General features: G+C 57.9%; 4 protein-coding genes across 5 annotated transcripts; 3 read left to right on the top strand and 1 right to left on the bottom strand.

The window, feature by feature from the left end:
- The first annotated feature begins 5927 nt into the window (after positions 1-5927).
- RPP25 (ribonuclease P and MRP subunit p25) lies at positions 5928-7008 on the top strand. Its single transcript, XM_057421495.1, has one exon. It carries the CDS (start codon positions 6358-6360, stop codon positions 7006-7008), a length of 651 nt encoding a protein of 216 aa, XP_057277478.1. The 5' UTR covers positions 5928-6357.
- A 2227-nt stretch (positions 7009-9235) lies between these two features.
- Positions 9236-16514, top strand: LOC130605756 (cytochrome c oxidase subunit 5A, mitochondrial). Its single transcript, XM_057421481.1, has 5 exons — positions 9236-9382; positions 13065-13181; positions 14111-14232; positions 15124-15246; positions 16355-16514. The coding sequence occupies exons 1-4, from the start codon at positions 9301-9303 to the stop codon at positions 15235-15237; spliced, it is 435 nt and encodes a 144-aa protein (XP_057277464.1). The 5' UTR covers positions 9236-9300; the 3' UTR covers positions 15238-15246; positions 16355-16514.
- Positions 16515-18272: 1758 nt separating this feature from the next.
- FAM219B (family with sequence similarity 219 member B) lies at positions 18273-20464 on the top strand. 2 transcript variants are annotated; one of them, XM_057420426.1, is made up of 5 exons: positions 18273-18451; positions 18579-18666; positions 18959-19036; positions 19166-19214; positions 19423-20464. In XM_057420426.1, the coding sequence occupies exons 1-5, from the start codon at positions 18352-18354 to the stop codon at positions 19576-19578; spliced, it is 471 nt and encodes a 156-aa protein (XP_057276409.1). In that variant the 5' UTR covers positions 18273-18351; the 3' UTR covers positions 19579-20464. The 2 variants fall into 2 exon arrangements, with proteins under 2 accessions (XP_057276409.1, XP_057276399.1); XM_057420416.1 differs by having other exon boundaries at positions 19420-20464.
- Positions 20465-20697: 233 nt separating this feature from the next.
- MPI (mannose phosphate isomerase) lies at positions 20698-23539 on the bottom strand. The gene is made up of 6 exons (XM_057421469.1): positions 23158-23539; positions 22938-23079; positions 22295-22477; positions 22023-22196; positions 21708-21916; positions 20698-21456 (listed from the first exon to the last, which is right to left on the bottom strand). Exons 1-6 carry the CDS (start codon positions 23536-23538, stop codon positions 21238-21240), a joined length of 1308 nt encoding a protein of 435 aa, XP_057277452.1. The 5' UTR covers position 23539; the 3' UTR covers positions 20698-21237.
- Between the last annotated feature and the right edge of the window lie 1740 nt (positions 23540-25279).

The raw sequence follows: 25279 nt of genomic DNA, 5'->3' as shown, positions 1-25279 counted from the left end.
GGAACACATTTCTCAATGCACGGTGCTTGAGGATCGGATTTGGGGGGGGGAAGGTGTGTCTCATCTAACTCCGAGCCCTCCAACCATCACAAGGCAAAGCACTCCCGCCACGTGCCATCGCCCGACACCCGACGGCAGCCCACGGATGGCTCCGGGAATACGAGTGACGTCTCCCGGGCACGTGTGCCGGGAGCAGGGACACGCGGTTGGGGTGCCCCCGACCCGGCTCCGCTGCTCCACAGCCTGGCAAGGACAAGGGGCATCCGCACAATTTAGGGGGAAAAGTGCGATTTGGGGGAGCGGCTGTTGCAATATGGGGCTTGCAAAGCTAAAAGGGATGGATTCTGCAATGGAGCAAGCAGGAGAAGCCCCGACACCCGCTCCGGGTGCCAGCACTGCAAGGGCGGCCCGGGGGCGCTACGGGTTTGGGCTCGGTGCCCGTGGGTTACCCACGGGGGTCGCACGGACCCCCCCACCCCAAAACCGGACGTGGCCCCCCCTCAGCGGCCTGGCTATGGGAGAACGGCGGCCGCGCTCCCGCTCGGTTCCCGGCCCGCGGGTGCCCCCACGCCACGCACATTCCCCCCCCCCCCCCCCAGCGGTGGGCTGCAGGCGGGGGATGGGTGCAGGGGGCGGTCGGTCCCGCCGGGGGTCGCAGCCGAGCGCTGCCCCCGAGGCCGCTGCCCACGGCCCCGGCACTCACCCGGTGTGCTCTGACCGTGCCCGTCCCCTCCGGTCCGGTGCCGCGGCGGGTGGCGGCCGCCCGCCCGCCTGGCGCTGGTCCTGCCGCAGCGGCAGCGGTATCGCGAGAGTACAGCGTCGCCGCTGGCCGGCTATGGGGGCAGCGCAGAGATCTCGCGAGAGCAGCCGCAGCTGCCGCTGTCCAGGGTCCTGCTGCCGCCGTCGGGAGGGGCGGGGCTGACAAAGGGGCGGGGCCATATGGGGTCGGGGTCTATGGGGTGCCTATGGGGCTGGGGTGTAGCAATCCCTACCTGGGGCACAGCAGAGCCTCTATGGAGCACGGGTTCGGTGACCTCCACAAGGGCAGCGGTCCTGCTTGAGTGTGTGCTGGGCTGCACCCCCAGAGTGTGAGCAGCAGCTCAGGGAGGGGATCCTGCCCCTCTGCTGTGCTCTGGGGAGACCCCCCTGCAGCCCTGATCCAGCTCTGGGGCAGCAGCGCAAGAGGGACGTGGAGCTGTTGGAGAGAGGCCACAGGAGGCCATGGAGATGCTGCGAGGGCTGGAGCAGCTCTGCTCTGGAGCCAGGCTGAGAGAGCTGGGCTGGGGCAGCCTGGAAAAGAGAAGGCTCCTGAAGGGGAGACCTGAGAGCAGCTCCAGTGCCTGAAGGGGCTGCAGGAAACCTGGAGAGGGGCTTGGGACAAGGGATGTAGGGACAGGCCAAGGGGTGATGGGCTTAAACTTAAACAGGGGAGATTCAGGCTGGATAGAAGGGAGACATTCTTTGCTGTGAGAGTGGTGATGCACTGGCACAGGTTGCCCAATCCTATAACCAAGCACAAGGGAACTGCAGCAGCAAGGCGAAGCACCCACATGTTGCTCAGGTATGTGCACAGGGAAGTAGTTATCCTAATGGGAAAACACTCTAAGAAAAGCTAGGCACTTTTCCCGAGAGCAGGGAAAAGGATTTCACTGTCCCAGGCAGGTCAGAAGCCACCATCCCCATCACCCTGTGTTCCCTCCTGGTCTGCCTCCCACCAGGAGCTGCTCCACATGGTCATTAATTAGAATCATAAAGTGGTCTGGGTTGGGAAGGACCTTAAAATCTAGTTCTAACTCCCTAATTAATGGCTTGCACGACAGGCAGAGGAGATGCTGATTTCTTTTGCCATTGATGCTAAGGTTGGGATGAAGAGGAAGGGACTGACTGACCCACACATGGGTTGGGGAGGGAGAAAACACCCCTAAAGGGGCCATAAATCCCAAATCAGCCTGAGAACTCCAAGCAACACGAGGAGGATTCCATGTCCCTTGTCCTCAGTGTCACTGCTAGGAGCCCTGCAGGGACCCCTCAGACCTCCTGTGCCGGTGCTTGGGACCGTGTCGGTGCACTGTCATGAAACTGGTTTCATTTGACAACTAAATCCTCCTCCCTTCCCAAGATCCAGTTTTGAGCAACAGCACAGAGATCAGCGAGGATAGCATCCCACCATGTGAAGGTGGGAAGCGCAGGAAAGCAGCTCCATCTCCTCATACCAGCGAGTCCTGGTCACCAAACCCCTTTGGCAGAGGACTGGCGTTGCTCCATAGGGATGTAATGAAGGAAACCTGGCAGAAACAGGGAAAACGCCTGTTTCACAGATGGCAGAATAGAGGGAAGCAGGGAAATCAGCATGCCACAATGGCCCCATACCTGAGGGCCCAGCTGCTCACTCCAAACACCTTCTGGGTCCTCGGCCCCATGCACCCAGCTCCGTGCACGGCAGCAGGAGGAACACGAGCAGCAGCAGGAGGAGGTTGGTTGTAACTCCCCATTGTCACCAAGCGCCACTGCTCAGCCACGTGTGAGACCTCACGGGGGTGCTCTGGGACTTGAAGAGCTGCGCTGGCCCTGCCTGCAGGCACCCAGCACCGGCACCAACCCCAGCCTTGCTCCTTGCTCAGTGCCAGCTATGGGGTGCCTCCTTCACAGCCAGGACAACAGAACTGCTTTATGCTCCTTATTCCTTGACTCTCGAGCTTTCTCCCAACTGGATTTGCTCCCTACAAGCCTCAGGTCCACCTTCCCCACTCATTCGTTTGGGGATGGCCAGTGACAGAGCTCTTCTTGCCCACATCTCCATCTGCCCACAGGCTTTACAGGAAGAGCTGTGTCCTCCCTTGGGTCCTGGGGGATATCTGGAGAACCAAGGGGACATCCCAGTGCCTACCTCACACTACCTGAGCAGCTGCTCAGGTTCAACTGAGAGCCCAGGTCAGCCAGAATCCAGGCAGGTTCAAAGCCAAGCCATGAGATCAATCTGCAGGTGAGGTCTACAGAGCCCAACCCAGACACAAAGATTACTGCATCTCACTTAGAGACCAGCTGTAACATAGCTCAGACCAGAACTAAAGCCCCTGGGCTGAGCTTAAATAGTGTTCCTGGGCCAGGGGCAGGATGGGAAGGGTGTTCCAGGTGTGGCTGTTCAGGACCATTAGGGTCTATTAAAGCCCTTACAGCGTTATCCTGCCTATTGGGGTATAGCTTTGCAAAGGGATTTATCCTATGAAAGGTTGGTTTTCTCCTTTTTAAACTGTCTACTTACCCAGAATGAGGATTATCTTGAGCTCTACTGCTTTTCCCTTTAGGAATAAGGGAGGATATTCCACTGCCTTAACTTGCAAGGAGCTAAAGCCACCCGAAGGTGCTCCTGGCATCCCAAAGCAGTCCCTGCCCCCTGGGGTCACATCCTCAGGGTTCTAGTGCTGGGGAGCAGTAGGTCCCAGCCCCTGGTTCAGATAGAGCACCCCAGGGCTGCATCAGCTCAGGCGCCAGCCTGCCGCTGGATGCAATGTGATGAGCAGCAGAGACCTGAGCCGGGCCGATGTGACGCAGAGATGGCCGGCGGCACCCAGACTTTCCTTGTATCGGATGCTCCCACTTTCCGACCCGCTCCCATGCAGGCAGCCTCGAGTGAAAGAAAATATAGGGAGGGCAGGTGAAGGACAAGGGCTTGGGTTACTGCTCCTCTCCAGCTGCCCTGCTAGCCATTAGGAACACTTTTCTGGGTGCTTTCCCCCCTTGCACAGGCTTGGTTGGGGCTGGTGTCAGCTCTGGCTCCATGCAGCCCTCTCTATCCCATCCCTGTCAGCCTCCATCTCTGGCTCCTCTGCTAGATGGCCCTTCCAAGCTCACATCTCTTGTGGCAAGAGGGTCCTTCAGGGAAGGGGACTCTCAGCCCTATAGGATGCTCAGAGAGACACTCAATGGGAAAAGGGAGGAAGAAACCAGTCCCTGGCTCCCGCTGTGACCAGCGCGGATGCTCAGGGAGGACAGACAGGGTGTAATTGCTTTATTCCCATCTTTCCTTCATTCCTCTTTACCATTTGCCTCATCTCCATTTTAAATTACTCTGCACCCTGTTTCCCAGTGTTTCTTTCCTGGTTCTCCCCATGGCTGGAGCTGTCTGTGCCTTTATCCCCCCTGTCCCTGCTCTCCCCCCTTTCCCACCCCGCTGTTTGCTGCTGCTGAGCTCATTTCAGCTATTCCTTTGCTTGGAACAGCCCATCCACTCTGTTGTCCTCCACCAAACAAGCTGACAGGCTAATGAATGGCTTCAGATGGTAATTAGCAATGGAGTTGCTAATAATGAATTGCATTTACATGTTAGGCGCTGCAGAGGAAAAGCAAGACCCTGCCATCAGTGCCCCTCTGGGGGCTGCAGAAAGCCTTTGCTGTGATTTCACCTCCTCCGCCTCCATTTCCAAGGCTCCACTGAGCAGAGTTTGTGAAGCAGCAATTAGATGCAAGGGGGGAAGGTGCCCAACACCATGGAAAATGGGGCACGGGAGGCAGGAGCTGGGCCTGGGCCAGGAAAGAAGGGCTGGTTTCATCCAGCACTGGGATCTATCCAGGTCGCCTGGTGCTCTTGGTGGCCACAACCCCCTCCTGTGCAAATCCTGCAGGATTTCTCAGCTCCCTGACTTCACACACGCTCTGTGGATGTTGCTGAAATCTTCCTTGGTTGTTTTCCCTGCATCTTTTGAAGGCAGCAATTTTCCCAGTATGCTTAATCCATTCCTGCCTGCCCAAGGAAGGAGCCAAGTGCCTGCTGCAGCGATGCCATAAAGAGCCATGAAGCGGAAAAGGGGAGAAGTGATGTTGTTTTGTCTGCTAGGAGAAAGGGATTCGTGGTGGAAGCACAGCAACTAAGCATGCAGCAGGGGGGACGACGACTTGGGGGATGCTCCAAGCTGGAATCTGATGCTGGGGTGTCCTGCCTCAGTTTCCCCCTCTGTGTTAGCTGGGTCAGGAAGAGATGCTTGGGTTTTCCTCAAGCATCCCATCCCAGGTGGATGACACACCAGTGCTGTCCCCCATTGCCCACTGGACCCCCATGTAGGGCACCAGTACCCCAGAAAGATGCTTTGGGGACTACAGGGATGGCTGCATCCTGCCCTGCCACAGCCCTCGCTGCACTGCCATGGATAGATTGATTTATTTATGTATTTTTCAAGCCCTGCTCAGAGTGAAAACAATCCAGAGGCTGGTAAGATTTGACTGCAAGGCAATACTCAGCGTGTCTTTCCACTGTGCAATGATCCCCCGGGCCATGGGGCATGCAGGGGACAGGCCGGTGACAGGGGCAGGCAGAGGGGAGCCGGGGCAGGGGCAGCCTCTCTGCCTGGGGAAGGGATTGGGAGCAGAAAGGGGAGATCTCCTGGCCTGTGATGGATACCTCTGGGACGTAACCAGTCAATGTGATGCTGACTCCTAGCTGGGGACATGGAGGTGAGAAGGGACAGGGGAAGGAGGAGGGAGAGAAATGCCATCCACCAGGATTTCTCCCAATAGCTTCTCTGATGGCTAATAAGGGTTGAGCTCAGGCTCCAAAGTACTTCCCGAAGTACCTGCTGCATTTCCGTGCCATCCCTGGGCACAGTGTGGCCGGGACTTCCCATACCTCTCGGAATGCTGCCGGAGAGAGGGCAGGCAGACAGGCCGGCTGCCCGCAGCGTGCTGACACTTGCAGTTAGTTAGCAGCCAGCCCGTCCTTGAGAGGAAGCGTGGAGAGAAGGGACCAGGTTCTCTTTAAGGGGGCAGGACTCCGGGAGCATCATGAAAGCAAAGACTGAGCTTCTCCCTCTGCCCTTCCTCCTTCCCTGCCTGCTGTTTCCCTGCCTGCTGTTTCCCTGCCTGCATGCTCCCGGGGAGGAACTGGGCTCCCCTTCGCCTTCCCGGGCTCTCGGTGCAGGACAGGGATGAAGGCAGGAGCTGGGTGCTGGGATGGGAGGCTGAGCGAGGGGAGGAGGAGGCAGAGGAGGGGAGGGCTAGGGGGAGGATCTGCTAATTACACAGAACAGCTCTGGGGGCTCTGCTGAAGTCCAGAATGAAGCAAAGAGCAGCAGAAGCAAGTGCTGCAGTGGGAGCGGAGCAGCGTCACCAAGAGCCGGGGCTGGCTGGGAGCAAACGGGGGCACCCCGGGAACCCTGCAGCCCCGTATCCCCAGGGAACAGCCTCCAGCACAGCCACCAGCTCCTCGGCAGCCAGCCCCGGGCCAGAAGAGGGGAAGGGGCTGGTGGTCCCGGGGGTGCAGGGTTAAACTCAGCCCTGCTGCAGGCTAGGCTGGAGGGCAGCGGAGCCCTGCCATGGTCCCGGGGGGCTAGGAACCTGAGCGGATCCACCGGGAAGGGGTAACGGATGGCTGCTGAAGGAGGGAGAGCCAAGCCCGGCACCCAGTCCAGGATGGAGAACTTCCGAAAGGTGAGGACGTCGGAGGAGGAGAGCCCATTGCCCTTCCCCGACCTGCCACCGGACGTGGTGGAGATGAAAGTGAAGGAGGGCAGCAAGATCAGGAACCTGATGAACTTCGCCATGGCCCAGATGGAGCTGAAGGGCAGGCGGCAGATTGTCTTCAGCGGCTGCGGCAGGGCCGTCACCAAGACCATCACCTGCGTGGAGATCATGAAGCGGAAGCTGGGAGGGCTGCACCAGGTCACCAAGGTGCGCTACAAAACCCTGCTGGAAGTCTGGGAGAACCAGGACCCACTGCCCAGCGGCGGGGCACAGAACCTGACTGTCCACAAGAACGTCCCCTCCATCAGCATCCTGCTCTCCCGGGACCCCCTGGATCCCAACCAGACCGGCTACCAGCCCCCGGAGCCCCGGCACGGGCTGGAGCCACAGCTCGGCCAGGAGGGAGAAGACACGTCCAGCTCCTCCAGCAAGGGGGTGAAGCGGCCCCTGCCACCTCCCTGCGAGGAGCTGCTCACCAAGAAGCTGCAGGTACAGATACCCGATGGCCCGAGGGGCTCGGGGAGCACCGACCGCCCAGCAGACCATCACCACTGAGCGCCACCTCCTGCCCCGACCAGCCCCACGCTGGGTAGAGGTTGTGCTGGAGGAGTTTTAGCTGCTTTGTGGTGGACAAAGGCAGTGTGAAGCCTTGCTTTGGGGACATTAGTGTGCTGCAGGCTCCCCCCAAGGTGTCCCCACATCTGGGGTGAGGGTTAAAGGGTTAAATGCACTCGCTTTCTGTTATGGACTGAGGGTGTATTGGTGACCCCATAGGGATAATGCTACCCACCTCCAGCCACGTTCCTGCAGTGACTCCCATGGGTGCCCTGGCTGGGGAAGGCGGCTGCACATCTTCGCTCCCCGTTGCTATGTCTCAGCTATCAGGAAGATGCTTTGGTCCCAGGCTCGCTGGAGTAACACCTTCATCATCAAAACTGCCGCAATTACACCCGCTGAGGAGCTGTCAGGGTTATTGATGCTGGACTCGGCACCCTGCGGTGCCGCGATTTATCCTGAATGAAGCACACAGACGAAGAGTCGGGACAGCACAGGAAAACAAACCAGCCCTCCTCCTCCTGCCTCTTCTTCACACATCGGATGTTCAGGTCTTTGCTTTCCCAGAGGTGTCCATAGGGTCTGGAGCTGGGGTGAAGCACCCATCGGGAGCTGCAGGCAATGGGAGCGTTCAGTGGGTGCTTGTGGCTGGATGCAGTGGCCAGGACTGGGAGGTGCTGGGGCTGTGGGGAAGCCTTTTGGAGCAACGTTCCTGCTGCTTCCAGGGGTAAAGGGAGGCGTATGGAAAATAAAAGCTTTTTGGAAATCGCTGGAATATGTCTATGGGAAAACATGGGGGATCACCTTGGCTGCCGGCCACGGCACGGATCAGCACAAGCGAGGGCTGCTGCCGATCCAGGACAAGAGGATCCCAGCTGAGCCATGGTGGAATGGGATAGGGGCCTCCTGTGTGCTCCGGGAGCAGGCTGGCGCTGCGGGGAGGGCAGGGATGGGATGGGGTGAATTACATTGGCATTACGAGCACATCCTTCGGAAACGCCAGCCGGGAGCGATGCTGCTGAGCATCCCCTTTTGTCTAGGGCTTGCTTGGCTGGGAACGGGAATGAAAGGAGATGAGGGGAGTGAGGAGGAGAAGGAAGCAGGGGTCTGTTTTGTTTGGCAATGACCTTGTTATCTCCCTCCGCAGGCTCCCGCTTATCTCCCCTGCTGCAGAGCGATTCCCTTCACCTCTCTGCCGCTGGGCTGCTGAATGTCGATTTCTATTGTAATTCGTTATAATGGGTTTCGGTGGGGTCGGGGCTGCTTCGGACTCCCAGCTCCTCTCCTTGGCGCAGACACCGTTCAGGTTCAGCGCTCTGCCCCGCACGCGAGCTGCAGCACCCGGGCACAGGCTCCTATCCCGAATGTACTGAACAACCGGGATGATGAATAACACCACCGGGAAAGGGAGCCTAAACCCTGCGGGACCCCCTCACCTCCCCAGCCCTGCCCCGCTGCGGCTCGCACTGCCCCCAGCCAGGGCAGGGAACAGCAGCGCTCACTCGCTCCTCTCCGTTGTTAACGCTTGGACTTGGCTCAGATGGATTTTACACGCAGGCAGTTCCAGCCTCGGAGGGGATCCTGTCCTCTCCGGACCGAGGCGTTTCCTGCATGAGCGGTTAACAGGGCTCGTAACCCGAAAGGAGCAGCATTCAAACAGCGCGGTGCCAGCTGGCGCCACGGCTCCCGAGGGGGCACGGCGAGGATGTGCGCCGCAGAGCCAGGCTCAGCCCCACGAGCCTCATGAACCGCCTCTGGGGCGATGCTGAGCGCAGCAGTGACGGGAACACGGGGCAACAGAGACTGAAGGCGGTCAGGGGCTAGGTTTGGGGACAACGAGGTGACAAGACAACCCCTGGGGAGCGGACGGGGCCACCCAGAGCCGCGCTGCGCCCCATCTTCCCCTCACAGCGAGCCGATCCCCGCTGTGAGGGCTGGCAGCACGGCGACCACGGCACCTCGCCCTGCCCTGTGGCCACCACCGTCACGGGCCGGGTGAACGGGGCCGGTGTCACCACACAAACAGCCCCGAGCACCGCCCGCTGCCGATGGGGGCACAAACCCGCTCCTCTCCCCTCCCGGCCCGTCCCCACACGCCACAAAATGGCGGCAGGCACCGCCCTCAGCCCCGCCCCTGCGGCTTCCCGCCGTCACGCGTGCGGCGCGGCGTGTCCCCGCCGAGCCACCATAGCCGCCGCCTCCGTCCTGCCCGCCCGCCGTCCCTCCCTCCCCGCCCGCGGTCCGGTGCCCGGTGCAGGAGCGAGCGGCGCCCGGTGCTGCCTCCCCGCCGCCATGCAGGCTGCCGCCGCGCTCCTCCGCCGCTGCGCCGTCTCCGGCCTCCGCGCTGCCGTCCGCAGGCCCGTCGGCCCCGCAGGTGAGCGGCCGCCCGCTTGCTTCACACCTTCCCCCCTCAGCACCCCGCCCGCCCAGCGGCCCCGGCCCCGCACCCCGCCGCGGTTCCCCTCCCGGTCCCCGGGTGGCGCCGTGTCCTTGCGGTGACCCGCCGCTGTCACCCGAGGGCAGGCCGCGCCTGCGGCCTAGTGCTCGCCGCGCCGCTGGGCCCGGCGCTGACCCGCTGCCGCCTGCCCCGGTAACCACCCCCCCCGTCGGTACCGGCCTCACCGCCAAGGGGCGGGCGCCGGGCCCCGGCCCGGGAGCTGTAGCGAGGGCGGCGGCGCTTTCCCGGGCCTCTCCTGAAGGTGACATTGACGGAGGTCGGCGGTGACCTCCGCATCCGGGGCCGGCACCGAGCTCCTCACGGCCCCCGGGACCGGCGCTGGGCCGGGCCTGCCGCGGCTTCCTCCCGCTGCCCTCATCAGCACCCCGATTAATCGGAAGGGGAGGAAGAGAAACAGCGCGGCCTCGGTGCTGATGGGGAAAGCAGAGCTGAACACCCGGCCTGCGGGGAGACGGTGCCCGTGCCCCGCAATTAACAGCTGATTAACGGGCACGGAGCGCGGTTAAAGCGCTCGGGGTGTGTGGGAGTTAAGCACTTGCCGCAGGGGCCGTATTGCTGCCTGCCTTTAAAGTGCAAAGGGTTAAGCGGCGATTGTGGTGTTCGTGTGCTGGGGTTTCTTTGACACGTCTTTAAACCCCTGTTTTAATTCAAACCCCATTAAATCCCCGTGCCCGCCGCCCCTCTGGGCTCCTGCAGGACCCCGGCTGCTCGTGCCCTACCTTCTCTGCGCCTTTGCTAACACGGAGCAGGGTCCGAGCTCTTCTTTCCCAAGGTCTTGTATTACAAAGGCCTCACTTGACACGGCTGCCTTTTCCCAGGGAATTAATGTAAACGAATGCTCCTCTGGATGAGTGCTTTAATTCAGTGCTCATTGCCAGGGAAAGCGGCTGAATTCTGGTGCTGGGGGAAGCTTTAAAGTGTGGTGTCAGGCGATTTTAGCACCAGAGTGCTCTCAAAACCAGTGGAGTTCTCTTGCAAGCACACCTCTGGAGACACAGCTTGCCCTTGGCTTCCTCCCCGAGCTGGGAATCTCCGTGTGGATGGGTTGGCATGGTGTGACTTCCACCTGTGTGTGACCGTGACCTTGAGGGACCCCAGGGAAGTGCCAGGCTCCAGCTGGCTCCTGCCTCAGCTTTGCCAGGGTGGATCGCAGGGTCCGGCCTCCCGGATGTAGATGTGAGTGTTAGCATGGGAGATAAACCAGGGAAAGGTTGGAAAACACATGCTGGCAATCCATAATCCATGTTCTTGTAGCCTGTTGCATTTTCCTTCAGTGCCCTTTTAGCCTAACCGAGTTGTTCCTTAGTTTAAGACTAAAGGGAATGGTTTTGTTGAGCTCCATGGAAGGAGACTTTAGGGGTTTGACTTCAAGATGGCATTTGGGAACGTGGCTCTGCGCTCTTCTCAAACTAGATGTGCTATTTCCCTGCAGGCTTTGCTTTTGTGATTAGGAAAGAAAGTGTTTCCCCTCAAACAGCACTTGAGCATGTACATAGAATCATAGAATAGTTAGGGTTGGAAAGGACCTTAAGATCATCCAGTTCCAACCCCCTGCCATGGGCAGGGACACCTCACACTAAACCATCTCACCCAAGGCTTCATTGAACCTGGCCTTGAACACTGCCAGGGATGGAAGCATTCACAACCTCCCTGGGCAACCCATTCCAGTGCCTCACCACCCTAACAGGAAAGAACTTCCTCCTTATATCCAATCTAAACTTCCCCTGTTTAAGTTTTAACCCATTACCCCTTGTCCTGTCACTACAGTCCCTAATGAAGAGTCCCTCCACAGTATCCCTATGGGCCCCCTTCAGATACTGGAAGGCTGCTATGAGGTCTCCACTCAGCCTTCTCTTCTCTCTTGCTCTGAGCTCTGCTGGGCATGTGCTTTATTGGAGAAAGCAGGGTCAAGGAGCTGCTTTGGAGCTGGGCAGAGATGGGGAATCTCCTCCTGGAACACAAAAAGTGCGTTACAATTCTGGCTTGGCCTGAATTTGCCTTTCCCTTACCTAGTGATGGAGAGAAACGAGATGCAGGGTGGTTTATCTTCCCATTTCCCTGGCTTAGGAAGCACTGCAGAAACCAGAACCACAGCTGACACATTGAACCTCATGGAAATCTGGGTTGTGCGCTGGCTGGGCCATCACTTCAGGAGACTAAAGATACTCCTTGAGGTTCCTTCCATTGTACTTTACCTAGAACCAGGCTGCTGGTTCGCAGTGTGGCTGTTCCCTGCACTCCTCAAAGCAGAACAGTGTATCTGGGAAGGCTGCAAACCAGCAGCTCTGTTTAGGGGCTTCTTGCTGTGAATACAGCTTTGTAGCTAGGCAGCATGAGGGGCTCGGGTAAGGATGAGAAAGGAGGAGTGCCCGCTCAGCTCTGCCTTCCTCTGAAGCAGAGCTCCACGCTGGCAAGGTCATATCTAGTGTGTGACCTCTCTGCAAACATTGGTGGGGTGGAATTACCAGGAGGGAAGGAAGCGTCTCCAGCCAGGAGCTTGCAGGGAATGACTGTGCTGCAGGTGGAGCTGCCTGTGCCCCGCGTTTAGTTCCAACCTCTGCGGGTTAAAAAAAGGCAAAACTCCCCCCAAAAAGGGATATTTTGGTAAAGAGCAGTGTTGAGGGAGGAAATGAGTTCAGAATTGTGTCAATGGCATTTGTCCATTGCAGTATGGTCCCCTTCTGTGCTTTGTGATTGATCAAATACAAATGCAGTTACAGCCATGGGAGTTTTATCTTGCACGGGCACAGACAGCAATAGCTTTTGTCCTCCTTCAACCCCTCAGTAGCCTGTTGGAAGGAATAGCTCTGGTCCCTTTGCTTGAGAGCTGTTACATTTGGGCCCATGTCATTTTGTGCTAAAACCTCTTCAAAACAAGCCCTCATCAGCTCTGAACTTGTGCTGGACTCAAAAGCTTCAGAGGTACATTGCTATTGAGTCATCCCTCAAAACCAGCCTGGTTGGGAAACCCATCAGTTGGTTGGGAAATCTGCTTTTCTTGGATTACTGCACAGACTCAGTTGTGGAGCAGTCTCAGGAGCAGGTGGAATAAGGCAGTGTGTTGTCTGAAGTGAGCAGCGGTGTAACTAATGGGGTGTAAGGGTTTAGTTCTGGAGGAATGCCACTGACAAGCTGACCGTGGACATGTCCTGATGCTTTGAGAGGGGTCAAAGCAGGGAGCGGAACAATTTTGCTGATGGAGTACCTGTGTGGGATGTTTCTTTGGCTTCCTTGGTTCTGGAAAGAGGGAAGATTCCTGTGTCCTGCAGAAACAGGGCTCCCAGGAAACTTCTCTGAAGCACTGGTTATACTGAAGGGGTTTTCTCTGGTGTTTCCCCTCATTAAATAATCCTGCTCTAACCAAAGGGTTTGGGAGCACTTTGGGAGCCTGATGTAGATCAGAAAACACACACTTTGCCACCAGTCAAACCAACAGTGTTGAATAAGCTGTATCCATCCAGTGCATATCCCAGCTGAGGACTGATCCAGACTGACTGTAGTGAGTGAAACACCTCTTTCTATGGCTTTTGATGCGCTGGTCAGGGCTAAAGTGCAGTTCCTTCCTGTTTGCTCCACATCTCTTCCTCTCTGCCTCCAGCTGTGCTGCACGCCCGCTGCTACTCCCATGGGTCACAAGAGTCAGATGAAGAGTTTGATGCTCGCTGGGTGACCTATTTCAACAAGCCAGATATTGATGCCTGGGAGCTCAGGAAAGGTGAGTTGAGTGGAAAGGGGAGAGTGACCACAGAGTAAATAGAACGGTTCAGTGGCCAGGAATAACAAATGGATTTGACTTTGCTGTTGGGGAGCAGGAAGAGGGAAAACTGGGGTTAGATGCAGCAATCCTGTATGTACCCTGCTGGGGCTGCTCTGTGCTTATGCTGTTTGCTGTGAGCCTATTGTATCGGGCAGTGGCACCTTACCTGCTCACACAAGCAGGTTGCAAGGATGCAGAATGAGGGCTATGACACGGTGGGAGTCAGGCTTTGTAAGCTTTAGTGCCCCAGAACACACATTTCAGCACCTGGGTGGGAGGGAGAGAAACGTTTGCTCTGAGGAAAATGCATCTGAGCTCAGTTGTTGCCTAGAGCATAACCACACACGTTTGAATTTGGCCTTTGAGCTAATGGCTTGGCCATAACTCATGCAGACTGGTGCCTCCATTGTTGTTTGCCAGCTCCTATTAAACTGCCCCAATTAGGGCTTGAACATGTGTTTGCGTAACAGCCAGAGGGATCATTCCAGCATCACCTGCGTGAGGTATGGGCTGTAGTCCCTTGGAGGGGAAGAGCCAGCAGCTTGACTTCTAGTTTTCATTACACTTGTAGGAATGAAGTCATTTGGTATTCCTTAACGGTTCCATAACTGCTGTGGTGCAGACACCGACTCCTGTGGGGAGCATGGATGGAACTGGCTCACCAGGATTTCATGAAGTCAACTTAAAATCTACAGTAGTAGAGTAGGGAGAAAAGCAAAAGAAAACCCTGGGCTGTTTGTGTGTCCCCTGAATAGCAGTGAAAAGTCTCATCAGCTCCTAATGGTGGTGAGACTTAATCCCTTCATAAAGTGGAGCACAGTAACGCTCAGTGGGTTCCTTCTGATAGCACGAGGAGCTGCTACCAAGGCCCTCTTGGTGTTTCACAGGCATCAACACACTTGTGGGGTATGACCTGGTTCCGGAACCAAAGATCATCGACGCAGCTCTGAGGGCATGCAGACGGTTAAACGACTTTGCCACCGCTGTCCGCATCTTAGAAGTGGTAAAGGTGAGTGGAACAGCAGCTCCGGGCTCACTGCTGAGCCCTCCGTGCCCAGAGCGCAGCGTCTGCCTGGGCTTGCTCTCAGTGGTGCCAAGGAAAGACACTGTTTCCCATTGGTAGAGTCCATAGCTTCCATGTGAGTGTGTGCTTGGTGCCTTGGATAAGTTTTGAGAGCACTCAGCAGCACAGCTTCAGGTAGGATGTTCTTAGGTTGGTATTTTCCTTTCCTGCCACTGCCTCTGGTGGGAAAGGTGAAGGATTTTTCTTCCTTTTAGTTTTAAAACAAGCATTAGCAGGAATCCCTCAGGCAGAGGCAGTTTACCAGCTTCCTAAAGGGCTGAACGCTGAGCTGCACAGCCTTGAAACCCAGCAGAAACCAGCACCTTGAAACCTGAGTCCAGCCTTCACTTAGCAGGGAGTTAAAGTGGGTGAGCACGGAGGCAGGAGTCCTGTTTCAGTCCTGGAAGCCAGCAGCTCTGCTCTTCCAGCTGCCTTTTTGTCCCAAGGACTTACATACACCTGCTGCAGACTGTGCTCCACAGTCATTTTCCTCTGTGGTTGCTATTGCTGCTCTGTGCGTTCTGTAGAACTGAAACTCTCTTGGTGTTTTTAGAGGCTGATGGAAGAAACTTCCTGTGTTTCCCTTATCTCTTTTTTGTTTGCCCCCTTTGTCCCCACCATCTAAGGGATAACTCAATTGATCAGAACTTGGGGACAGTAACATGCTCTTACCCAAGGAGTGATGGTTTTTCCCTGATTTCCAAGCAAGTTGCGTTGTTTTTCCTAGGCAGAGCTGGGCTGTGATCTCCTGCCCTCATGAGTCCACACATCTGGATTGCAAACCTGACCGCTGTACAGCCCCTTGCTGTGGAAATAACACCATTCCTTTTCCTTTAGGACAAGGCAGGACCTCACAAGGAAATCTACCCTTACGTTATCCAGGAGCTTAGACCAACTTTGAGTGAATTGGGAATCTCCACTCCAGAGGAACTGGGCCTGGACAAAGCATAAATGTTATTGGTAAGGGATGCTGGTGCTTCTGCGAGTCATGGCATGGGAAACGGGTACCCCAAAACTCTCCTGGCAAGGACAGAGTGCCCTTCCTTGCCTTTACAGGGCTGTGTGTAGTGTGAGTCTCCAAATATGTGTACCTACATGCCTCCTGGAAAAGATGCTAACACTTGTAAAACTAAGTGTTACCCCATCCTTGGGAAGGGATGGGATGGTTGCCACCATCCCCAGCAGTGTCTAGGTAGTTGCTAAGACAATGGGTATTGCAACATGTTGACTGCTCAGCAGCTTGGCCCCAGAAGTGTGTTTTAGTAAATGGCAAGCTTGTTTCCATTGGGAATGCACAAACGTGCTGCGCATTATTGTCGCAATCTTGCCCATTTAGAAAACTGGGAGACCCTGCTTATAGCTTATGCTGGAAAATGAGCCTCACTGATGGTGGTCACCCAATACGTGAAGGGGGCTACAAGGATGCTGTGGAGGGATTCTTCATCAGGGACTGTAGCAATAGGACAAGGGGTGATGGGTTCAAACTGAAACAGGGGAAGTTCAGGTTAGATCTAAGGCAGAAGCTCTTGCCTGAGAGGGTGCTGAGGCGCTGGCACAGGGTGCCCAGAGAAGCTGTGGCTGCCCCATCCCTGGCAGTGTTCAAGGCCAGGTTGGACACAGGGGCTTGGAGCAAGCTGCTCTAGTGGAAGATGTCCCTGCCCGTGGCAGGGTTGGAACTGGATGAGCTTTAAGGTCCCTTCCAACCCAAATCATTTCATGATTCTATCAGTTTCTTCACATTACACTTAAAATAGCATCTTTTCTGTAATTAAACGCTACTTTGGAGCACTCCTTGCTTACCGAATAAGCAGATCAGCTGGAGCATGGCCAGAGCTTCACTGAATACCCTTTATTTCAGGAGTGGTGCTTGATGGAACAGCCTCGAGTCCTGGGAAACCACTTACTTTACTGTCTTTTTAGAGCTTCCGAGTACTTGCTAAACTTGAGAACAGCCATAGAAGACATTTAGCTCCCCAGCCTCTTAGATGAGCTCACATGAGCCCCCTGTGACACATGGTGGAGGTCCGGGCTGCTGCTTTGATGCCTTTTGTGTTCTTTTCCATTGCAGGTGCATTACCCCAGCATTTCACTGGTGCCACCTGATTGTACACAGCCGCCTGCAGGCACAAGTGTTAAAATCCTCTTAACTTCAGCTAACTTCCTTTATTGAGTCACAATGTACGTGAGGCGGAGTTGGACCTAATAAAGGAAAACCTGGTTTGACTGACGCGGTGGCAGTGGCTCCTGTGGTTGTTCTGGGGGCTGGGGTCATGGGGAAAAGGAGGAAATAAAGGGCAAAACACCCTCCCAGGGGTGAATAAACCCTTGTTTGCTTGCAGTGCCCACGGCCCTTCCTCCATGGGGAAGGGAAGGGCGCAGGGACCCTGCTGTACCCCCGGCTTTATGGAGGAGGAGCAGAACAAGGGCTCACAGAGCCCCCTGCCCCTGGGGAAGCCGTGTCCCTGCGGGAAGCTCTTGGCGCGGTGGGAGACTCCCGTTCGCAGCCCTGTGCCCTCTGCAGGGCTGGGGATCGCTCCACGGGGGATGTTGCTTTGCAGAGCCCGTTTCCTACCGCGGTTCCCGTGCAGGCGGAGGGGGAGGGGGGACAAAAAAAGGGGGGAAAAGGGAATTTTGTGGGGTTTTTCCACCAGAAAAAGGGACTTTTCCAGGAAAACGGGAGCTCCGGCAGGGAAGCGCATCGCGGTCTGCAGCCCCATGACGGCTCTCTGCGCATGCGCGGCAGGCCGAGGGGGCGCACCACCTCCTCTCCTCCCATTGGCTGGGTCTCGCCGCCACCGACCTCTGCCATTGGCGGGCGGGGGGAAAGGGGCGGGGCGAAAGGGAGGCCATGGCGGCAGACGGCGGAGGAGCCGGAGCCGGTGCCGGTGCGGGCAGAGCCGGCGGGCGGCGGGGCCCGGGGGTACGTGGGGGGCTGTGGGGTGTAGGGGGTGTGCATGGGGGTGTGGGGCTGGGGTACAGGGAGCAGTACCGGGTATGGGCATAGGTGGTACAGGGCTGGGGTGTACGCATAGGGCAGTATGGCGTGTGTTCATCATGGGTGTAGGGCTAGGGTACACGTATGGGGCAGCGTAGGGTATGTGCATTGATACTGTAGGGCTGGGGTATGTGTGTGGGGCAGCATAGGGCATGTGCATTGATACTGTAGGGCTGGAGCATGTGTGGGGGGCAGCATAGGGTATGTGCATAGATACTATAGGGCTATATGTGTGTGGGGCAGCATAGCATATGTGCATTGATACTGTAGGGCTGGGATGTGTGTGTGGGGCAGCATAGGGCATGTGCATTGATGTTACAGGGCTGGGGTATGTGTGTGTGGCAACATAGGGTATGTGCATAGATACTATAGGGCTAGGATATGTGTGTGGGGCAGTATAGGGCATATACAGGAGGATACAAGGCACATACAAGAGGGTATAGGGCTGGGATATGTGTGTGAGGAAGTATAGGGTATGTGCATGGGTGATATGGGGCAGCACAGGGGAGCACAAGGTGCAGGCAGGGGTTTGCTGCCATCGCGGTTAATCCCGCAGCTCCCTGTGCGCGGGGTTATTCCTGCGGGTAAGGCTCTGCCCTGCTAATTCCAGCTTCAGACCCTGCTAATCCCGGCTGTGCTCTCCCATCAGTGCCCCAAGCCCTCTGCCTTGTTGCTTCATTAACTGCTCCCTCTAATTCCTGCACAAGGGGAAGCTTGGAAGGCTCAAAACCTGCAGAGGAATTAAACCCAATGATCCCTGTATTTTAGTTGATGAACCTGCTCATTAAATCCCCTCCATCCCTGCTTCTCCGGGGTATTACTGGAGTGAGGCTTACAACGGAACTGCTGGCCACCGCGTGTGCTTTTAATTTAGCATTGCTGCTCCCGAAGAATCCCTTCCTCCCCTAATAGATCGGCTTATTCCTTTTCCTCCCTCTCCTCCGGGCATGGTGCAGGGCTGGGGAGCTGGAGATTCCCAGGGATGACCAGATGCTCTGGGATGCCTCCAGGTTACTTCATCCCCGTAGACAGATGCTACTAAACCCGTGTCTGTCCCTGTGTTGTAGCTGATGTGGGCTGAAAACCAGAGGCTGAGCAAGGCGGCGGACACGGTGGAGAAGAAGGGACCGTACATCGTGAGCAAGGCCCCCTCCCTCCACGCCAAGCTCAGTAAGTGCTGCCCCGGGGGCTGTGCCGGGATGCGGGCAGGGACCTGCACCTCCCAAAGCCCTGTGTGCCCCATGGTGGGCTCAGGCCGGCCCCCCCAGGGCTGTGTCAGCCCTGCCCTGTGTTGCAGAGCGGCAGCGGGAGCTGGCGAAGGCGGCGCTGCGGAGGCAGGGGCTGCTGGGGGCACCCGCGCCAAACCCGAAACCAGCACCAAAGAGGTTTGAGCCCGTTTCTGCTTTGCCATGTTCCTTTGGGAGACCTGCGGGCTCCGTTGTGGCCAGCAGGCACCCGGTGTAATAACAGGGATTGCTCTAGCTCCTCCTTCTCCTTGCTCTGGAGGTGGTTTGGGGGTGAGGATCTCCCCATGAGGGTGGCCTAGGGCTCAGCTGGGGTTAGCTTAGGGTGGGAAGGGAGGTTCAGGACCGGGATCCCTGCCCTGGCTCATCAGTCCGCGGGCTGGATTCCCATACCAAAATGCCTGTCACGGGCTGGTTCTTTGCTTCCCCACAGGTCGGTCAGGTTTAACAAGGGCTACACGGCGCTGAGCCAGACGGCTGATGAGAACCTGCTCTCCCTCGATTCGGACAGGTGGGAGTGGGGGAATATCCCGGGATTTGGGGATCTGGCTCAGAACTGCACCCCTGAGATTCCCTTCTCTGCATCCCGCACAAAGATGCTGCTTCCCTTCTGGCTCTGACTGTTTCCTTCTTCCCTTAGTGACGAGGAGCCAGGATCCAGATGTTCCTCAGGCTACTCCTCTGCTGAGGCAAGTGCAGGGCTCTGACTGATGGGGCTCCCTCACTCCCAGCCACCTCAAGGCTCCATGCAGGGATGTGTGTTGGGGTGCTGCACCCCATGCAGAGGCACTGGAGGAGGAGGCGATGCCCTTCTTGCTCACAGCCCTTCCCTTTGCAAGCCCTAAACTTGAACTAAAGCAGGACCAATCTGCATCTCCTCCGTGTCCCTCCCAGCAGGTGAACCAGGACCTGAGCCGGCAGCTGCTGCAGGATGGGTACCACCTCGACGAGGTCCCTGATGATGAGGATCTGGATCTCATCCCCCCAAAACCCATCACCTCCTCTTCTTGCCCCTGTTGTTTCGGAGACAGCCTCTCCTGTGTGATCCAGTAGACGCTGCTCATCCAGGGCCCTGCAAGAACAGGGCACAAACCAGCACTTTCTTTGTTCATGGGATGGCTGTTGCTGTCCGTGTCGACGCTGGGACAGTGACACAAAGACCAAATGATGCTGCGATGCCTCTCATGGTGAGCAGCTGCAACCAACCCACCCCAAAGGACTTTTCCTCATGCTCAGCAATAGCAGGGAGAGGTGGCACAGTGACATTCAGGTGGTTTGGATGGGACCAGTCACCTGGTTGGGGCTCAGGCATCTCCAAGGGGGCGTGAAAGGGACTGGGAGGTGCAGCAGCAAATGCTCCCTGCTTTGCCTGACCTCCTGTTTTCCTCCTTTAATTGGCCTTGCTGAGGTGCAGGACCTGGCCCCACACATGGGTTGTGCTGCTCTAATGATGGTGGGGTCGATGATCGCTGCTGGGTTCCCTCCTAACGCCTGGGCTGAGCTGAACCAAAGCTGGCAGCTCCAATGGAGGGACCCCAATGGAGTGGATTGAGCTTTAGGTGTCCGCATTGCTACATCCACCTGCAGCCACTGTGCATGCTGGGACCTCCCTGTCTGCTTTCTGCCCCTCGAGGACCTGTTAAGTTCTGGGTTTGGAGCTGGTGGCATGTTCCAGTTGTCCCCAGAGCTGCTTTGATGGAGGCGAGGGGCAGCCTGGACCCCCCTTTCGGGTGCAGGTTTGGGGGGGCTGCAGGCTGTACTTGCTGTGAACCTTAAAAGCTGCCTTAAATCATGGTCCTGTTACTCCATAGAGGACAATCAGCTGCTTAGAAACCTTATTTAAGTAGTTCATGTCTAGGGTCCTGAACTGTTGCTTTTGTTTTTTTTTTTGTATTCTATTCATTCAAGGGAGCACTCAATAAACTGCATCTTGTTACTCTGAGGATGTGTTGGTGCTGTGGTGGGGGCTGAGCCCCCACAGCCCTGCTGGGGGGGGCTCCTCCCCATACCCCAGTGCAGTTCCAGACTGATGGCTTTTCCCTTGTCACCCTGGTGGCACATTCCTTGTGGAGCTGCCGATGCTAGGGGGGTACCAGGGCCACCCCAGCCTCCTGGTCCCCAAGCCCTGCAGTGCTCTCCCCATCCTCCTTCCCCACACCAGGCTGCCCTGCACCGAGGACAAAGTCACCTCTTTATTCACAGCACCAGAGGCTCTCCAGCTCTGTCACCCCACCAAGCAGCCCCTTTTACAGCCGGGGAAGGGGTGACACGGCTCAGAGGACTCCCTGCCATCGACCAGGCTTGGGAAGAGCCCACCAGGAGCAGCAGGAGGCCTCAGCATCACAGTGGCAGCAGCTCCTAGAAGCCAGGCAGGGATGCTCAAGAGCTGGGGTGCAGAGCTCCGGGCTCCCTGCTGCTGCTCAGCAAAGGATGAGGAGGGGAAACAGAACCACCAGAGTCACTGTGGCATTGGCAGCACCCTGCGGGATCGATGCTACGGGGACATGGCTCGTGAGGAGGGGAGATGCCCTTCCTCTGCCCTCTCTGCTCCACACCATGTCCAAGGAGCTCATTCATGGAACTGCTCTTTCTCTACATCAGGTGGGGCTGGTCTGGGGGTTTAACAGGTTAAACTTCCAAGCGAGATGCCTTTGCCCAGGTCAGTTTCTATCTACTCCAATGCGGCCGGGGGGGGAAGCGCCCCAGGCCGGCTCAGAGCAGGCAGCAGGCTCGGAAGAGCAGCATCCCATCGGGAGAGGAGAGCTGGAGCGAGACGCTCTCGTTGGCAGAGATGAAGAGGACGGAGCCCCGGCACAGGGGGATCTCGGAGGCCGCGGCTGTGGAGGTGCCCACGGCTGCCCCTTGGATCACCAGCAGGATGCTGGCCGAGTCCACGGCGGAGACGAGGTACAGCTTGATGGAGGATGGGATCTGCAAGGGAAAGGGTCACCGCGGCTTGAGCCTCCCCATTCCCGCCCAGGGATTGAACACAGGGACACCCAAACCCTCCTCCCGGTCCTCCCTCCGCCCAGAGCTGCTGCAGAAGGTGATGGAGCTCTAGGCAGGGGGAACCCAAGCACTTCCAAGCATCCCTCCTTCCTCACTGGTGCACCGGCTTCTAGAGCACAGCCGAGATGGGATAAAGCCGGGGTGTCCACCTCCGTGTCCCCACCACCGCTCACCTCTATCCTCATGATGGCAAAGTCTGGCACAGGCGGGTCATAGAGGTAGACGTTGGGATCGAGCTGGCTCTGTGCCGCTGGGAAGATCTTGGAGCTGCTGGGTGCTGGTGTGTAGTTGAGCATCTCGCACAGGGTGAGGACATCGATGAACTTGGGGGTGAGCCCGGCGCGCACCGTGTTGTCCGAGCACGCCATGCACTCCACGCAGTCTGCGGGGATGGAGCAGCACCCTCAGCCCACCTCCATGGCCCAACAGGTGCAGGAGCCCCTGGGCACCCTGGGGAGGCCACTGGGGAAGGCCACCGCGGTGCTCACCTCCGTGCAGGTAGGCATGGGGCTCGTTGGCTCCCAGGAACATGGCCTCTCCCGGCTCCAGCCTCACCAGGTTGAGGAAGTAAATGGTGAAGCAGCCGATGTCCCCGGGGTACTGTGAGTGCAGCCGCAGCAGCAGGTCCCCGTTGCTCCCCGATGTGTCCTTCCCTTCCGCCACTGCAATGCACCAGGCACCACAGTGGGGATGGAGCTTTGAAGTGCCCCATCCCTTCCCCTTGAACAGAGCCCCCCAAGCCCCATAGGAAGGGACCCACCTTCCTGGGAGATCCTCTTCACCAGCATGTTGAGCTGGTCCACGAAGAGCTTCTTCTCGCTCTTCATGAGGCGGGTGAAGCAGACGCGGAGCGCGGCCGACACGCCACGGGGGTCATCGCTCCCGCTGCGCTCCAGCTGCTCCGCTGCCACCTCCCCGATGAGTGCCCGCAGCTCGGGGACGCCTCACAGGGGGACAGCATGCGTCATTCCTGAAGCCTGGCAATCCTATCCCACCCCACCAGCATCCCCATCCCACCAGTATCCCCATCCCGCCCCACCGGCATCCCCATCCCACCAGCATCCCTATCCCACCAGCATCCCTATCCCACTGGCATCCCCATCCCACCAGCATCCCCATCCTGCCCCACCAACATCTCCATCCCACCAGCATCCCCGCCCCACTGGCAATCCCATCCCGCCCCACGGGCATCCCCATCTTGCCCCACCAGCATCCCCATCCCACTGGCATCCCCATCCAATCCCACTGGCATCCCCATCCCACCAGCATCCCCATCCTGCCCCACCAGCACCCCCATAACACCAGCATCCCCAACCCACCCCACCAGCATCCCCATCCCACACCACGAGCATCCCCATCCTGCCCCACTGGCATCTTCATCCCACCAGCATCCCCATCCTTACTCTGGAGGAAGGAGACGATCTCAGCCACTGGCCGGAAGCCGCACAAGCCCTCGAAGGGGGTGAGAGCGATGGCCATCTCTGGCTTGTGGTTGGCATCAGGGTAGTGCTCCGGGAACTGGGCATGCAGCTTCGCTGCCAGCTCCTGGAGAGGGGACAAAGGGGCTGGGTGAGCTCCACAGGGACCAGCAAGGGCTGCCAGCACAACCCAGGGTCTCCCTACCTTGTTGGGGTGCGCCTGGATGGAGAGGGCGGTGTTGACGGACAGCACCTTGAAGAGGAAGGGGAGGTGGCCCTGGAAGGTGTCCTTCACCTTCGCCCCCAGGCACGCAGGGTTGTCGGCGATCCACTGCCCCAGTGTCCGCTGCGGGATGCGGTTATCCCTGATGATGGCATCACCACGGGGGTGTGTACCCATCCAGAGCTGCGGGACACACACAGACGGATGGGCACATGGATGATGGACCAGAGCCGGGCAGCCAGCAGGGATGACTTGGGCTTTTCTGGAGGCTGCTTGGCAATGGATGCAGCCAAAAGCTCCCCTGGGGGCTGAGTCACGCCGGGCTTCTCCTCTTCTCCTTCCCAGGCTATAGGGGATCCACATCCCTTCCAGGCTATAGGAGATCCACATCCCTCCTGGGTTATAGGGGATCCACATCCCTTCCAGGCTATAGGAGATCTACATCCCTCCCTGGCTATAGGGGGTCCACATCCCTCCCTGGCTATAGGGGATCCCTGTCCCTCCTGGGCTATAAGGGATCCCCATCCCTCCCTGGCTATAAGGGATCCCCATCCCTCCCTGGCTATAAGGGATCCCCATCCCTCCCAGGCTATAAGAGATCCTCATCCCTCCCTGGCTATAGGGGATCCCCATCCCTCCCTGGCTATAGGGGATCCCCATCCCTCCCTGGCTATAGGGGATCCACATCCCTCCCTGGCTACAGGGCATCCACATCCCTCCCCGAACCGGCCGGACCCGGGATGGTGAGGACCGCAGCTGGTTGCAATGCCCACACGGGTTGAAGTGACTCTTTCTTACCCAGGCCGGCCATGGGGCCGGGCACTCACCTCGGGGACCCTCCGGGGCCGTTGGGTTGTGCCGCGCCCCCCCCCCGCCCCGGTGCACCGGGAGCGGTGTCACCGGGCTCTGCCCGCCTCTGGCTCGGGGACAGCGTTTCCTCCCGTTTCCTCCCGTTTCCTCCCGTTTCCTCCCGTTTCCTCCCGTTTCCTCCCGTTTCCTCCCGTTTCCTCCCGTTTCCTCCCGTTTCCTCCCGTTTCCTCCCGTTTCCTCCCGTTCTCCCCGCTGGAGGAGGCTGCCCCCGACCTCCCCGGGCTTTGGGGGTTCAGCCCTAACCCTTAGAACCGGGCCCGTGAGGCAAAACGTGTCCTCCAGCCGTGAAAATAGGGGCGGGGGGCAAAGGGTGGGATTTCCGCTGGGAATCCTCGGGCTGCTTTCCCGGGATTGCCCTCCATGGGTTTAACCTGCTGGCTCTCCGGCAGGGAGCTGGGTGGGAATGGGGAAAAGGGACGATTTCCTGAGCAAAGGAAGTGTTTGGTGATGGGGCTGAGGGGTTTGAGGGATCCAAGTGGGAGCAGGAAGGAAAACAAAGTTCTTTCCCTCTCCTTCGCTTTAGCACAGCCTTCGGATGGCCCTGTTCCTGTAATATTCCTTCTGTGGGGTGGCTTTTGTGTAGGGACTTATGGCTTTGGCACTGAGGAAGTGAATGTGAAAGCTGTTGCAGTGTCTAAGCAGGCAGGGCCGGGCTCGAGCTTTACTCACTGTTCAAAAAGAGGTTGGACGTAATCTCCAGCAGGGAACGTGATTGCAACAGGTAACTCCTGGTTTCTAATGAGGACAAGTGAAAGCAGCACCATGGAAGTCCCTGTGGTTGTCTGATGGCTCTCTGTGGATGGGCTTTGTAGCAGGTTTCACATCCTCCTTTCGGGAATGGGAGGTTGTGTTCATCGTTGTCCCTTAATGAAAGACGTTCCCTGGTCACAGAATCCCAGCCTGGTTTGGGTTGAAGGGCCCTTAAAGCTCATCCAGCTCCAACCCCTGCCACAGGCAGGGACACCTTCCACTAGAGCAGCTTGTTCCAAGACCCTGTGTCCAACCTGGCCTTGAACACTGCCAGGGATGGGGCAGCCACAGCTTCTCTGGGCACCCTGTGCCAGCGCCTCAGCACCCTCACAGGGAAGAGCTTCTGCCTAAGAGCTCATCTCAGTCTCCCCTCTGGCAGGTTCAAGCCATTGCCCTTGGCCTGTCCCTACATCCCTTGTCCCAAGCCCCTCTCCAGGTTTCCTGCAGCCCCTTCAGGCACTGGAGCTGCTCTGAGGTCTCCCCT

This window comes from Pezoporus wallicus, unplaced genomic scaffold, assembly GCF_028554395.1.
Source record: "Pezoporus wallicus isolate ANWC-B61680 ecotype Strahan unplaced genomic scaffold, APGP_CSIRO_Pwel_v1 contig_7731, whole genome shotgun sequence".
Lineage (NCBI taxonomy): Eukaryota > Metazoa > Chordata > Aves > Psittaciformes > Psittacidae > Pezoporus > Pezoporus wallicus.
Note: the sequence above shows the minus strand (reverse complement) of the source record. Positions and strands in the feature narration are given on the sequence as shown.